Source organism: Antechinus flavipes, chromosome 6, assembly GCF_016432865.1.
Source record: "Antechinus flavipes isolate AdamAnt ecotype Samford, QLD, Australia chromosome 6, AdamAnt_v2, whole genome shotgun sequence".
Classification (NCBI taxonomy): Eukaryota; Metazoa; Chordata; class Mammalia; order Dasyuromorphia; family Dasyuridae; genus Antechinus; species Antechinus flavipes.
In genome coordinates this window covers 157,396,887-157,413,717 of record NC_067403.1, presented here as the reverse complement: position 1 = coordinate 157,413,717, position 16,831 = coordinate 157,396,887, and the positions used below count along the sequence as shown (strand labels likewise).

General features: G+C 33.9%; 1 protein-coding gene across 3 annotated transcripts in view; it reads left to right on the top strand.

The window, feature by feature from the left end:
- The window catches only part of ARHGAP24 (Rho GTPase activating protein 24), an 87,807-nt gene extending 80,059 nt beyond the window's left edge, over positions 1-7,748 (top strand). For all 3 annotated transcript variants that reach the window (XM_051963759.1, XM_051963760.1, XM_051963761.1), the window contains exons 7-9: positions 519-634; positions 2,478-3,480; positions 6,658-7,748. In XM_051963759.1, the coding sequence (XP_051819719.1) occupies positions 519-634; positions 2,478-3,480; positions 6,658-6,901 (1,363 nt within the window). In that variant the 3' untranslated portion in view covers positions 6,902-7,748. The remainder of the gene's footprint in view (positions 1-518; positions 635-2,477; positions 3,481-6,657) is intronic.
- Positions 7,749-16,831: the final 9,083 nt, after the last annotated feature.

Below are 16,831 nucleotides of genomic sequence, written 5' to 3'. Positions count from 1 at the left end.
CAAAAGTTTTGCCCCTGTACTTCATATGTGCTGAATTGGGGTAGGGTTGTTGGCTCATGTTTGTTTTGTAGGCACTCTTGGAGAGAAAAGGCTTTCTGCCATTGCATACTGGAATTACCTTGTAGTTTCCAGTCTTAAAGAGTCTTCTGGGGTACAGAGAAGTTGTGACTTTCCCACAGGGTCAGTATGTGTCAGAAGTATGGTTTTAATGAAGCCCTGGTCTTTGTAATTCTGTGCCAAACTACCAAGCCTAGATGGCTCATTGGCAGGTTGAGATTAACAGAATATGACTTCAAGTCCAGTAATAATCTGGCACATTTTCTTTCTTTTTATTGTATAAGTTAATTCTCCCAAAAGTCTGTTAACTCATTCATCATACTCCCCCTAGTGCTCTGTCAATGAATTTCCATGGAAATAGAAAATAGCCAGCGATAATAGGGATTTGGCTCATGATCCCATGATCTTCCACTGACAACATCAATCTCTTTGTATTATTCTTCTTTTCTGACATCAAACAGCTTCTTGAATGAAGTCCAGACCTACTCAAGTGCTAATAAAACAAGCATGCAGAACCTAGCCACTGTCTTTGGTTCTAGTATCCTGCGTCCCAAAGTAGAAGACCCTAGAACAGAGGGTAAGACAAATCCCACCTATTTCTTTTTTTATAATAGCTTTCTATTTTTCAAAATCCATGCAAAGATAGTTTTCAACATTCACCCTTGAAAAACTTTGTGATCCATATTTCTCTCCTTCCTTTCCCACTTTCCCCCACCCTAGCCAGCAAGTAATCCAATATAGGTTAAGCATATGCAATTCTTCTAAATATATTTCCACATTTGTCATGCTGTACAAGAAAAATCAGATCAAAAAGGAAAAAAAAAGGAGAAAAAAAAAAGCAAATAACAACAAAAAACGTGAAAATACTATGTTCTGTTCCACACTCAAACTCCATAGTCCTCTCTCTGGATTTGGAGGGCTCTTTCCATCACACGTCTATTGGAATTGTCCTGAATCACCTCACTGTTAAAAAGAGCCATGTCCATCGCAGTTGATCATACAATCTTGTTACTGTTCACAATATTCTTTTGGTTCTACTCATTTCACTTAGCATCAGTTTACTTAAGTCTTTCCAGGCTTTTCTGATCTTGCTGATCTTTTCTTATAGAACAATAATATTCATATTCACATACCTAACTTATTCAGCCATTCTCCAATTGATGGGCATCCTCTCAGTTTCCAGTTTCTGGCCACTACAAAAAGGCTGCTACAAACATTTGTGCACATGTGGGTCCCTTTCCCTCCTTTATGATCTTTGACATACAGGCTAGATCAAAGGATATGCACAGTTTGATAGCCCTTAGGGAATAGTTTCAAATTGCTCTCCAGAATGGATAATTCCACCTATTTCTAAAACAAGAAACAGTTTTAGACAAACATTATTTCAGTGTTCTGGATAAATTTTATTCTGAATAATTGTCAGTTGTGAAGGAATCAAATGTTATTCCATTTGTGATTGAGTTGCTACATGGAAAAAATACTCTTTGGGAGTTAGGCAGTTAAGAAATTTGGTACCCTATATTTTATATAAAACTACAATCTCACAGTTCAAAAGGATATCAGAATATATCTTAGTTGAATAATAATAATGATAATAATAATAACTGGTATTTATATAGTGCTTTATAAGATTTGCAAAGTGCTTCACAAATATCTCATTTGATTCTTTATCCCTTTTGTGGTTGTTGCTCTTATTATCCCCATTTTACAGATGAGAAAAATGAAGGCAGACAGTGGTGAAAAGATTTGCCTAAAGTCACTCAGCTAGCAAATGTCTAAGGCTGATTTTAGAATAGGGCTTTCCTGATCCCAAATCCAGTTTTCTATCCCATGCAACAACTGGCTGCCTAAAAGAAACTCCTACAAAATCCTGAACAGCTAGTCATCCAGTCTCCTCTTGAAGGTTTCCAGTGATGATAGATTGCTGTCACTTGTTCTGTTTTGGATATTTCTAATTGTTAGAAAGTTTTCCCTCATACTGTGATTTATATTGTTATCTTTCCAGTTACATTGATTTTGTCTTAATGTGTAGATCATTCCCTGGCTCCACTTATTTTACTTGGAGTCAGTGGATTAAATTGTTCCATGCTTCTCTGTACTTCTTACAGCACAATAATATTCTATGGCACATGCAATGCTATTAGCCATTCTCCAATTAACAAAAGCTATTTTTGTTTTCCTCTTGAAATGGTGATATGGTGTCTCCCCTTCAAATATCAAAGTGAACGTGTCTCCCAAACCAGTCTGGATAACTGTTTTCTCCTTTTTTTTTTTTTTTTTTCTTTTTTAACAACTAAGTCCTTGGGCTCCATAATTTTAACAGCGAGTGAATAAAACATAGGAAAACGCAAGAAAAGAAAAATTAATTATTCATTTTGAATTATTTTTACTCATTGGTACTCCTTTGTATTTTCTTCCAGGAACTGCTGTAGTCCAACATTTGTTGTCAGTGATGATTGGCAAACACAAGCAACTTTTTCCCAATGATTCGCTTCAGACCAAGCACCCAAAGCTCCTGGGCGACAATAACAAGAAAATTCATAGGAAATCAGTGATTGACCAACGACAGAATCAGAGCAAGGACGCAGCAAGCATAAGGCGCTCTTGGGAGAAGCTGGAGTCCCCTCAGAGAGTTAGCCTAGACAACGGGTCCCTCCTCACGCCGCCAAGGACCAAGGCCAATAGTCCCCCGAATAGTGTGCCGAGATATGACGTCTCCCGGAGTCCGGCTCTCACAGTTAAAAAAAATCCCGCCTTTAACAAAGGCAGCGGTATAGTCACCAATGGCTCCTTCAGCAGCAGCACCGCCGAGAGTCTTGAGAAAGCTCAGTACTCTTCCCATGGCAGCTTACAGGCCCGGAGAACTTCGTCCCTCAAAGGGGCAGGAACCAAGATGGGGACGTGCAGCGTGCAGAACGGAGGGGTCCGCGGGGGCCTTTTGAGCACGGACACTCTCGCAAACCCCCTACGCAGCCCCGGCATAAACTGGCCGTGCGGCGGCTCGGTGACCCTGAGGGACAGCAAACAGAAAGACCCCGTGGGGGACTTGGACCAGCCCAACAGACTCTCGACCTATGACAATGTCCAGCAGCAGTTCTCCTCGGTGAACTCCGAAGACACGTGGTCCGTCTCCTTGGGGGAAATCTCCTTCTCGGATAATTCCACCTCCGGGCCGGACCCCGACTCCGGGGGGGCTAACTGTGAAGATCCTGTGTTGGAGAGGTCTTCCCTGGACGAGCCCTCCTACCCTGGGAATTATGAAAACCAGCCCGAGAAGAGGAGTGTGGGAGATCACAGGAGCCACGCTTCCAGCAACGGGGACCCCGCTGAAACCAGCACCCCTAATGCCCTGCACAACCTTGTTTCCAGCCTTAAAGAGGAGATCAATAAACAGAAAATAGAATATGAATCCAGGATAAAGAGGTAACGGGTCAGATGTGTGGAAACATCAAGCATGCACTAATTCCAGGGTGAAGCGGCAGATGCTGAAGGGGCGATGTACCAAAAAACTGGGAGCAAGTAGGAAGAGAAATGGAAAGAAAAAGAGGCATTGTGGTGTGAAATGTTATCATACAGCCAAGGAGATCCCCACTATTTAACTAATTATCCTCAGTAGAAATAGTCGGGAACAACAATAAAATTATCTGAGCCAAGCATGCTGGATCCTAATTTCTTTAAACTGTCATAGTTGCTATATATTATATAAAGTAGTTGGCCTTTCTAAGAGAAAATTGCCAAACTAAGGAACATAGAGAAAGGATGAGTTTTCTAATTGGACTAAGCATATTTATGATGGATCTGGCTTAGTGTTTTTGCATTCCTGATAAATGTTAATTATTGGGAGTTGAGTACCAAAAACCAAAGTTTCTGAGATTTCTCAGGAATTACTGAAATTATTAGTTATTCTATATTTTCATGACATCTTATGTTTTAAATAATAATGAGTTATCATAGAATAAACAGTGAATCATTTTTCTGCAATAGGGTTATTTTAAAAGTTGAAGAGGATTTTTGTTTTAAAAAAAACTCATAGGGACAGCTAGGTGGTACAGTGGATAGAGCACCAGCCCTAAAGTCAGGAGAACCTGAGTTCAAATGTGACCTCGGGACACTTAACACTTCCTAGCTCTGTGACCCTGGGCCAGTCTCTTAACTCCAATTGCCTCAGAAAAAAAAAAAAATCATGGTTTACTATTAGTATAAACCAATATAATATCGACAATGAATAGATTGATTTCTGGCAATAGACTGATTTCTTTTGTCTTTCTTAATGCAGTTAATATTATATTTCCAACACTTCATATGCATTATTATAGATATTTAAAGTTGTTGAAAAATACAAATATTGAATTTATTAATATTTACAAATAAACAAATGCCAGGTTATATTCAGATGACTTAACATTCAGATCTCCCAAAAAGGGGAACAGCACCATATAGAATCACATATCAAGATTGCCAAGTTAAAAAACTTATTTTTTTCCAAAAGTTGTTACTTTTTTAATACTACTCATACAATTTACATAAAGTGCACTACATACATAAATTTATTAATATTCAATATGCAAGAATAACTCACCATTAGGAGCTGACAGGACCATGAAAACAATTAAAACACTACAACAGTTATAAGCAAGACTAACTGATTAGATCTGGACTCTTTTTCTTCTATGTGCTTCTGTCCTAATTTCCAGAAATGTTAACTTTAACCTTTAACTTTGTATATCAGAGTTTTTTTCTCTTGTTTTTGACTTGATGCTCATATATTCCTTTGAAACAAGTCGAGTCTTTTTTTTTTTTTTTTGGCTGAGGCAATCGGGATTAAGTGACTTGCCCTGGGTCACACAGCTAGAAAGTGCTAAGTGTCTGAGACCAGATTTGGTCCTCCTGACTTCAGGGCTGGTGATCTAGCCACTGCACCAAGTAACTGCTCCAAGTCAAGTCTTTACAATGATTTTTAGTCTTTTAATGATCACACTTTTTCCTTATTTCTCAACTAATTTTTTTTCTTGCAATTCTGAAAAATATATACATTTCCTAGGAAATACCAGGAAGGAATTCCCTTATGGAAACACTTATTTGGTCAGCTATTCAGTTGGGAAAATGGAACTGGGAAAAAAAATTACATTCCAAAAAATTTGGGCCCGGGCTAAGAAGACTGAGGATTATTATTTTCATCATATTAATTTTTATTGGTTAAAGTAATAATAACAAAGTTTAATAATATATTATTTGAGCCTCATAACAACCCTGTGAGCTAGGCATTTCATATATTATTATCATCATTTTATAGGAAAGGAAACTATGACTCAACAAATTGGTTCCATTATATGAATCTCTGAATGTACTGGAAAAAGCAACAAATTAGGGTTTAGCCTGGATTCCAGCTCTAATAAGTAGCTGTGAGAGCTTGAATAAAGTATTAATTTACCAGAATTCAGTTTCCATAGATGCAAAATGGGAAAGAAGCCTAAAGCCCCTTATTATATTTATTTTTTACTTCTCTTACTGGCCTTAAGCAACATGGGACTATGGGGTGGGGAAAGTAAAGAAATTTTACCTTTTGTTATGAATGATAGGTGCTTCTTGTATAACAATACTATCTTTTTGTTTACAGAAGGTAGAGAAGACTTGCCAAATTTTGAGTAAGAACACAAGCATATAGAGTCATAAAAAGTGAAGATATCCATAGAGGATTGAATTTATGACAGTAGTATATTTGGGAATAGTGCTAGAGTTTTTAATTTACAATTTGTTTATTTACTCATCTCAAGAAACCTGTATGTTATTACAGAAATGGTTAGGCTAGATGATTAAGAAGATCTCTTCTGTCGGCATTAAAAGGCTACTTGTTGGCATTAAGAATGCCAATTACCAATAATAATTATAGAAATCAATAATTATTAGCAACAGTTTATTAACAATTGGCAATATGGAACTAGGTGATAAACTAAAAAGTTCAGGAATAACTTACTGACAATGAATTTAAGAATTCCAATATCAAATAGCATCCCTACTATTTTTCCTTTGAAATTTAGCAAATATATCTACTCAGACTTTATCTTTCTCATTTCCTAAAGAAAAAAATTAAATTTCAACTTCCTGGAAAGCCTCCTGATCCAGCTAAAAATGATTCCACTATCATCTTCTGACTTGCAAGTAGCTGACTACATGATGTTGATCTGTCTATAATGTCATTCCATCTTCAAATAAATGCTCTGCTCTACAGAGCTTTAATAACAAATTGATAATAATGACAAAAACCTTGTAAAACATAAAGAAATAAAGCAAAACCATAGCTTTCTGTTAAGAAAATTAGTTCTTCAGATAAGTCTGATTTTTATCTCATAGTGAGAAAGAGAAGACAAAGTTCTAGGCTGGAAGCACTGGAATTCAAATGATTTGGGTTCACAGTTCTGGAACTGTCAACTGCAACAAATCAGTGTCAACTGCAACAAGACACTTAAATCTCCTGGACTTTTTCTTTTGAAAAAAAGAAGGGAGAGGAAGATTAAGCCTTGGTATTATTTGTTCAAGATCTTTGATCCCTTCTCTGTTTTTACTGAGTACATTCTATGCCTTTTATTTACCCCTTTGCAGTTTAGAGCAACGGAATTTGACCTTGGAAATGGAAATGATGACACTCCATGAGGAACTGGATCAAGAAAGGAAAAAGTTCACAATGGCAGAGATCAAAATGAGAAATGCTGAGAGAGCAAAAGAAGATGCAGAGAAAAGAAATGATATATTGCAGAAAGAAATGGAGCAATTTTTTTCTACATTTGGGGAACTGACAGTGGAACCCCACAGAACTGAAAGAGACAACACTATATGGATCCAATGAGCTTTCTCTGTTGTGTTGTGGGTTGGCATTCTTGGAAAGAATTGCAATGGGGATATTACACCATATTATATTCAGGTAACCTAACTGATAAAAGCATTCAGCACTATAAATCCTGGAAAGAGAAAAAAATACAGTATTTTAAATCATCTGTCTTTCAAAGTAAACTAATCAAAACTGGGCTAAACTCCTGAATGCTATCATCAACTATTAAAATCTGATACATATAGTTGTTTCTTTTAAAAGTCAACTAGAATTGAAAGCTGTATTTAAACTGGCAAACCAACTGAATTTTCTATCAAGCTTTCTTACAATGCACTACTTTTGGAATTATGTTTCATTGATTTATTTTGCAGCTCAGAAGTTTTTGTTATTTGTTTTGCTAGGAAATAAAGATGAGAATACTATATTTGTGCCTTTTCATACACATGTAAAGTGATTAAAAGAGATAACTTGTGGTTGTACAATTTGACCATGAACAAAAAATTGTGTAAATAATTTAATAAAATATAATCTGTATGAAAAACCTTGGGGTTATCTAAATGTTTTAATCAATTTAAAAAAAAATTAACAAAATTTTACCAACTCATCCTCTATGGAAAAAGATAAGGAAATAAAAAGATTTAGAAGAAAGAAAAATAAGTTCTCACATTGGCCATGACCAAAAATTATATGCCTCAATTTGCCTTCTGATTCCTTCACTTCTCTTTTAACTGATAAGTAACATTTTTCATCATGAGTCTTCTGGAATTATTGTTAGTTGCATCCATCAGAGTTCTCACACCTTTCAAAGGTGTTTGCCTTTATAATGTTGTTGTTATTGTAATAAATTTTTTCTTGGTTCTATTAATTTCTCTTTGCATCAATTCATAAAAGTCTTCTCAGGTTTTTCTGATATTGTTTCCCTCATCCTTTCTAAAAATTATTCAGCCTTCTCCAATTGATGGCACCTCCCTCAGTTTCTACTCTTTGCCACCACAAAAAAAGCTGCTCCAAATATATATATATATACATATATATATATATATATGTATATATATATATATATATATATATATATGAATCTTTTTCCTCTTTCTTTGAGCTCTTTGGAGTACAGTGCTGATCATGTTATAGCTGTGCCAAAGGGTATGCACCAATTTAATAATGTTTTGTAGCATGGTTCCCAAATGCTTTCCCAAAATGATTGGTCAAGTTCACAGCTGTATCAAAAGTGTTTTCCCACAGCGTTTCTAGCATTTAACGTTTTCCTTTTTTGTTTTTTATTAATTTTGTCAATCTGATAGATTAAGAAGTAAAACTTTAGAGTTGGTTTAATTCACATTTTCCTAATTATTAGTGATTTAGACAGTTTTTACATAACAATCGATAGCTTGGGTTTCTTCCTCAGAAAAATGCCATTCATATCCTTTTATTATATGGAGAATCATTTCTCATTTATCATGTTCATATCATTTATAATATGAGGAAAGGATCTTATTCTTATAAATTTGACTCAATTACTCATATATATTGGAAATGATCACTTAGAAACTTGCAACAAAGAATTTTTCCTCAATTTCCTATTTTTTCTTTTAGTAGCAGCATTGGTTTTATTTGTATAGAAACTTTTCAATTTTATGTATCAAAATTGTTGCTATTAATTGTTCTTTGATGCCTGATAAGTAATTTCTTCCTTGCCTCTCTTACTTGTGATATCACCTTATATCTTTAATTTACATATGCATATAGAGCTTATCTTGGTATATGGTGTAAATTGCTAATATATACCTAGTTTTGCTAGCATACTTTAAAATTTTCCCTATAGTTTTTGTTGAATAATAAGTACCAACAACTGGCATCTTTGCTTTATCAAATTTCTTGCTACTGTGCTCATTTGTTTCAAATTGTATAATGAATTTATCCTAGTAATCAGCTCCATTTTTCACAATTGCTGTTTTATAGGGTATTTTAAGATGTGGTACTACTAGACCTTCCCTTCCCCCCCACCCCCCAGTTTTTATTTATTATTTCTCTAGAAAAATTCTATTTTTATGATTTTGACTCAGTCTACCCACAAGCAATTCATATTCAATTATGTTGATCTATCTATAATTGTCTGTATGTTATCTGGGCAAGTAGATCACAAGTATTTTTTTTAACTATATATAGATATTTTAAATGGAATTTCTCTCTTCTTGCTGGATTTTGTTAGTAATATGCAGAAAGACTGATCACTCATGTGGGTTTATTTATATCAATTTTTCTAAAGTTATTGTCTTTAATTATTTTTAGTCAACTTTCTAAAGTTCTCATTTTCTTTTTCTTATCTTATCAATGTAGTTAGCATTTTTAATACTTTATCAAATAATAATAGTGTTAATGGACACCCTTGCTTCATCTCTGATTATATTGAAAAGACCTCTAGTTTATTAATTTCTTGATATTAATATTATAATAATTTTATAATAATTATAATTGATATAATTATGATGTAATCATCATAATGATATAATTGTTATATGTTAAATTATAATTTGATATTCAAAAATAATTATTAAGGAAAGCTTTTTTTCTATATTTTTAATGTTTTAAAAGAAATTGGTTTTGCATCTTGTCAGAAAACTTTTTCTACATTTAATATTATAATCATATGATCTTTGTTGTTCTTAATATTACTATGAGCAATATGTTTATAATTCTCTCAATATTGACCCAGCTCTGCATTCCTGATACAAATTCAACTTAGTCATAGTGTATAAAACTTGTAATATGTGGCTTGCTAATAGTTTCCTTTCTAGCTAACAATTTCCTTGCTAATATTTTTATTTTAAAAATTTTTTATTGGTCTTCAATACAGAAGGGAACAGGCATTTATTATTAAACACTTTACTTTATGCATTGATCTTCAGTAGAGAAGAGAATGACCATTTATTAAACACCTACTATATGCTAAGTACAGATAGTTAGGTGAATAGTATGCAGTCAAGAAGACTCAACTTGCTGGGTTCAGGTGTGGCCTCAAACATTTACCAGCCATATGATCTAGGCAAGTTATTTACGCCTCTTGGCTCATTTTCCTCATTTATCAAATGAGCTGGGGAAGGAAATGACAAACCACTCTGGTATTTTTGTCAAGGAAATTCCAAATGGAGTCACAAAGCATCAGAAATGACCAAAAAATGACTAAACAATAACATATGCCATGTATTGTGAAACTAACCTTATAAATATTATTGCATTTGATTTTTACAACTCTATGAGGCAGGTTTTATTATTCTCATTTTACACTTGGGAAAACTGAGGCAGCCAGAGCTTAAGTGACTTTTCCAGAATTACACAGTTAGTAAATGTCTAAGGCTAGATTTGAACTAAAATCTTTTTTACTGATGGTTCAGAGTATTATCTTACTGCACCACATAGCCGAGCTTTCCACAAAGGGATATTAGTCTATTGTTTCTGTGTTTTTATTCTCTCTAGTTTAGATATCAAGACTATATTTGTATCATAGAATTTGGCAAGATTCGTTTTCCTATTTTTTCAATCTTTTGTAGTATTGTAATTGATAGAATCAACTTAGAATTCACTTATAAATCCAATTGGTTCTGGACTATATAGTTATTATTGTTGTTATTGCTGTTGTTTTCCATTGAAAGCTTTTTTTGTTCAGTTTTTTTTTCTGAGATAGGGTATTTTGTCTTCTATTTTTTGATTTTTTGCTCTGCACATTTTATATTTTTACAAACATTCATTTAATGTAGATTACCTGTTTTAATGGTATTATGTTTGAGCAAAGTCATTTTTAATAAATTCTTTTATTTCTTTGCACTAATTATGAATTTTTTTCATTTTTGATATTAACCATTTGATTTCTTCTTTCTTAAAAATTGAATTTATATTGATTTTTCAGAAAAGTAGTTTCTACTTGTATTTATTAATTCATTGGTGAGTTTTTTTTTGTTTTATTTTTGTTAATCTCTTCTTAGATTTTCAGGATTTCCATTTTGTAGTTTAATTATGGGTTTTATTTTATTGGTTTCTAGGGTTTTTTACCATTACAAACCCCATATGCTGATCTCTGTTTCTCCTTCATAGATGAAAATATGTAGAGATATAAAATAGCCCTTAAGAACAGTTTTGGCTATGCCCCATCAATTTTCATATATTATCTCATTGTTATTATCTTTAATGAAATTGTTAGTTATTTTTATGATTTTTTTCACTCACTCATTAATAAGTATTATTTTATCTCAAAAACTTTTAATTATTTTAGTGCTTTATATTGAACATAATTTTTATTTCATTTTAAAAGATATTTTAATACTTTAGTTTCTCTGCATTTATTTATTAAGCTTTTTGGTTTGATTTCTCTAAATCTGAAAAGCATAAGGTCTTTCATCATAATTTTACTAATTTTCTTGATAATTCATTTAATTTTTCCTTTTTATATTTAGTTAACATATCGTGTTTTTAGAATTGATAGATATTATTTATTACCCCTTTCAGGAAAATAAAGTTCCATATTTTCTTTTAATTATGTCCATTTTTACTGTTCTCTTGTCTAAAATCAAAATTGCTACTTTTTTCTTTTTCCTTTCAGCTGAATTATAATGGAATTTGTTCCAGACTATTTTTTTAAAAGTCTATGAATCTTTACATTTCAAGTATGTTAGTTATAAACAACCTATTGTGGGATTTTGCGTTCGAATCTTCCATTTTATAGGCAAGTTTATCTAATTGATGTTTATAGTTCGTCATTAATTGTACATTTTGATTCATTCTATTCTCTTATACTTTTTTCTTTTTATGTTAAAAATAGAAAAGGGAGGTGACAGAGAGATTAAGCTCAGTGTCAGTGTGCTTTAGATTTGGTGTAGTGCTAGTTGGCCTCTGTTCCTATTTCCTGCTCAAAATCAGACTTTTTGGTGTGAATCTATTGCCCTGGTATTCAGCCTCAGTCTACTTAATGGTTTCTGCACTAAAAAGCCTCTCAGCTTTCCCTGGCTGGACCCACATATCCCCACATCTCCCTATATAGGCCTGGGATAGAAAAATGACTTGATTTTTTTCTTAAATTTTCCAATCTGGTGCATTTTTTCAACAACAAGAAGTTGGGGAGAACTCAACTAGTTAAAAATGATAATCAGACTTTTGGAGTCTCAGTGTGACATCGTGTAATTTGATTCAATAGAAATTTACTAAATACCTGCTATATGCAAAACCCTCTAATGCTCAAAGAACATTAAGACATCATAAAAAATAAGGCAATTTTAAATATAAGCAGCTGGCCTATTTGTAAAAGGGAAAGGAGGTAAAGAAAGTCATACATACAGTCTGCTGCTAAGACAATTATTTTAAAACAGTTATTTCCATCCCTTAACCTGCCCTTCCCTTTCTGCACTAAGTCATCCTTTTCTAGTTTCTTCAATCGAATTTAATATGACCTTGACTCGGCCATCCTGGTTGTCATCCCCTAACTACATTCTACATTATTCACTGCTGAGAACTGAATGCAACATTCTGGATGAAGATTTTTTATAAATAATGAAAATATTTGAAAGACCTTTCTCTAGAAACCAATATTTTTTGGGAGAAAGATGCTTTCTCTCTGTAGTGTTATAATGACCATTGTCCCAAACTTCTCAGCTCTCTGAATTCAAATGTGCCTTTATATATTTATTAGTTGTGTGAGCTTGGGCAAGTCACTTAAACTGTGTTTTCCTCAGTTTTTTTGTAACTATAAAATGAGAGTAATAATAGCACTTACCTAGTAGGAATGTTGTAAGGAATAAATTTGTAGGAAGCCCTTCACTGGCACATAGTAAGCAATAGATAAATAAATGCTTGTTCTCTTCCCTTTCCCTTCCCATTTGTTCTGCAAGCCTATATCTCCGCCAGATTTAGAGGAGGGGAAAAAATGACTTAGGAGATGTTAAGGGTATAGGAACACAGGAAAGGTTAGAAAACAAAGAAATCTTTTCACCAGCAATCAGACCATCTCTCCTGGTGCTGTGATTCAAACCCCAAAGGAATTTGCCCTAAGTGCTAGAATTCCTAGTTAGATTTTGTCTCCTATTTTCCAGACAAAACATTCTTAATTCTAATCAAACTGATATGGCATGAGTTCAAAATCCATTCCTATCTTAGTTGTCTCTCTTTCTGGATACTCTCCAGTTTATCAATGTGCCTCCTAAAGTATAACTTTAGGTAAGATGTGCTCTTACCAAGGCAGAGTATATTAGGATTATCTCCAGCTTGGCCCTGGACAGAAATGCCTTAAATGGCATAATGAATGACAAATTCATAAATAAAAAAATAATCGACAGCTATACACAAACATTTGTTATAGAGAATGAAGAGATAGTAAAATTCAAATTATATCAACATTTATTTTGATACTCTGATTCTCAATTGATACTCTCAATTCTCAAGGTAATAGGTGAGAATGGCAAAAAAAAATAATGTTGAAAATATGAATCAAAAATGAGGAATGAGAAAAACCACAGAGACTATTACACTAACGCCTCATACTTGCGCATCATGAATAATACTTTCTCCAAAAAGGAGTCAATAGATACTACACATAGCAAACACTCAATAATATGACAAAAATGACAGTAACTTGTAAAAAGCCTGGAAATGACTCATTACTAATGTAGGAGTCATTGTTAAATAATCTGTGTCAAATCCATTTGTCAACTTGTTAGAGCAAAGATCAAAATGAGTAAAAAGCTTAAAGAAAGGATTAAATTGAGGATAAGATATGTGGTTAAGAATAATTCCAATTGGACTCAAATTATTAATGTCAAAAAAGGAGAGATTCCAATCCTACAGAAGTTAAATGGAAAATTTATGAAGATAAGGAATTAACTTCATAAAGAGTTTATAACACAAGTATTTATAACATAAAAAGGTGTCCATGGTTCTCTCTCTCCATGTGGATGGCACTTTCCATCACAAATCTATTTGAATTACAATGAATCACCTCATTAATAATGCACTTTGTGATATTCTTTTTTAAGTAAAAAAACAGTGCCTATTTTTATATTCAGTGTTTAGGTACCTTGGATTACATGGTAAATTTTATGTTCATAAGCTAAAGGTCTTTTATTTAGCTGGTTAATTTGCAAATAGGATAAATATAACTATTCTAATTCCTGTTTGACATTTAGCACAATAATACTAGGTAAATTATATGCAATTGATTTTTATATATTAATTTCCAGTAGTATACATAGTCTAAGCAGTTTCAAAGTTTGTACAAAGGAAATTAGTTGATAATTTGCTCCCCATACAGCCAGTAGTAAAATAATCACTACAAATTCAGTCTAAGATAGGTGACCCAGCAGATAGAGCACTTTCAGGAAGATCTGAGTTCAAATCAAGCCTCAGACTCATACTAGTTGTGTAACCCTGGGCAAGTCATTTAACCCTTTTCACCTCAATTTACTCATTTGTAAAATGAGCTAGAGAAAGGAATGGCAACCACCTCAGTATCTTTGCCAAGAAAATCTTCACTAGGTTAATGGAGTCAGACACAGCTGCAACAACTAAACAAAATGCTTCTATTCCACTATCTCTCATTTCTCCTAACCAGTCCCCAAACATTAAGTCTTACCGAATCAATATTTCCTTTTAATATTTATACAATGATTAGTCAGATATTTTGGAGCTTGTTGGTCAAGCAACTCATTACTCAAGACACTTATTTAGCATATAAAGGCTACTTTTAAACAAGGATTCTTCAACAGTTAGCTCCATATGGAAACATGTCTATTTAGGAGGGCTAAGTATGATGGTTTAGCCAAACTAAATATATTCTGAGCCAAAATGAGATATTCTCTGCTTAAGCTAAAAAAAAGACCCATCTCCATGTGTCTGGGACTTTCATGTTCTTAAATGGCCAGAAGGACATATCCCAAAGGCCACCAGGAAGTGACATCAAGAGAGCTTGAATCTCAACTCTCTAGGCCAATAAAGTCTTGAGGAAAGCTTCCTTATCATTTTGGGAAAGAGCTAGCATAACTTATATGGAATGTACCTGTAAGACTGGAAGACCCTGATAGTTCCCATCACAATTTACCCTTTGCTAGCAGGGCCCTGACAATTTAGAGGACCTTCCACCATATATATGACTTTCTTAATCTGTGGAATCAAGAAATTTGGATTATCTAAGGTGGGGTAGCAGGTGAGTAATGTAAAAATGCCAAAAACAAACAATGAAAAACTTTAGTGCTTTCCTGGAAAATTGGCCAACAATGTATGTATTGTATATTAACACTGTAAATACTAGACCTCTCTTCCTCTATTAGAAGAATGAGTCCAGATCTCACTGTTCTTTTCATGTAGCAGGTGGTATCTAATTTTTGATATCCACAGTGGATCTTCTGATAAGCAGGAACATTAGGGCACAGATGATGATGATTTCATTAAAGTCAACAATTTTTCATCATCACATATTAGGATCATCAGCAGTAAAGTAAATAAGGAGTCATGAACCCCTTTGATAGGCAACTAGGTAGCACATTGGAGTCAGAAAATTTCCAGACACTTATTAGATGTGTATTTAGGCAGGGCACTTAACCCTGTGTGCCTCAGTTTCCTCATCTGTAAAATGAACTGGAAAATCCAAACCACTCTAGTATCTCTACCAAAAAAAAAAAAAAAAAAAAAAAAAAAAAAACTTCAAAAGGAGGGAGAAGTGCACAAAGAGTCAGACAGGACAGAAATGACCAAATGACAAAGTTTTTTTCGTGCAAGCTGTTTCATATTGAATTGATGTCCACTAAGTCCCCGTATTAGCATCCACTCCACATTCCCTGGCTCATTGGACAAAATTCCAACAACAACCCTAGGAAGGTAAAACCAAACCTTTGCCTTTCAGAAAATAGGAACTAAACAAGAACACTTCATTACCCATATAGAGAGATTTAGGATTATTACCAAGACTAATGATCAATTCTCCTCCCTTTTTCCATAATTTTCACAATTTAGTGACATTTTCCTTTCCCCCACACTATTAAAAATAATGGATCTCCCAGCAATACCACACATTGCTTGGTTCCCAAGTCCTTTATACAAAAGAATTTTTAGAATCATCCCTCTGAAAATGAAACCTGACAACTGAGAGCACATGAACTTCCAGGCTACTCTAAGTAAGTATAAGGAAGACTAGAAATGAAGAACTAGAATTATATATAAAAGCAATCTATTGTTATTGGTGAGTCTTCCTGGACTGGATCCAAGGGACTGTGGGACTGACACTGCTCCCTGGGTCACACTGATTCATTATAGATGTGATTTGTTAGAGGTAGGAATCCAGTCCTGAAGTTGGGAGCAGCATGATTAGCCAGGGCAAACCTCTTGCACTGATGGGGAATTATAGGTTTGCTTTTTTTTTAATCTAGAAATAGGTTGAGAGCTCCTTGGGTTACATGAGTTTTCTGATTGGCTGGCACAGGAGCCGAACTCGGTAAGAATAGCTCTCTCATCTTTGGTTATGATGATATTCCATAAAAAACATGGTATCATAATCTTGTTTGAGGATTGGCAATGGACCCTCTTCTCAGCCTGTAACATTTTTCAATAGATGCAACTTGGTTGTTCGATTCAACCAAAAATAGGCAATATTTCTTATGGATGACAACTTGTCTCACAAATAATTCTAGCCAGTTGGAGACATTGGAGATATTCCTCCATTGGTTTTTGACTCCAATGGAGGAAAGTCTTTGATTATCTATTCCACTTCTCTCTGTGTCCCAAACCATTTGGCTATATCAATAGTCACTAGCCAAGAATCAGCAAATTCTCTGAGTACTTTGGATATCTACCTCATTGTTTTCCAAATTACTTCTTTCCTAGACTTCATGATTTCCAGAAACTCAATATTTCACAACATCTTTTTATGTACTCATCTCCTCAAATTATCTCCCTACCTGGCTTCAGACTTCATCA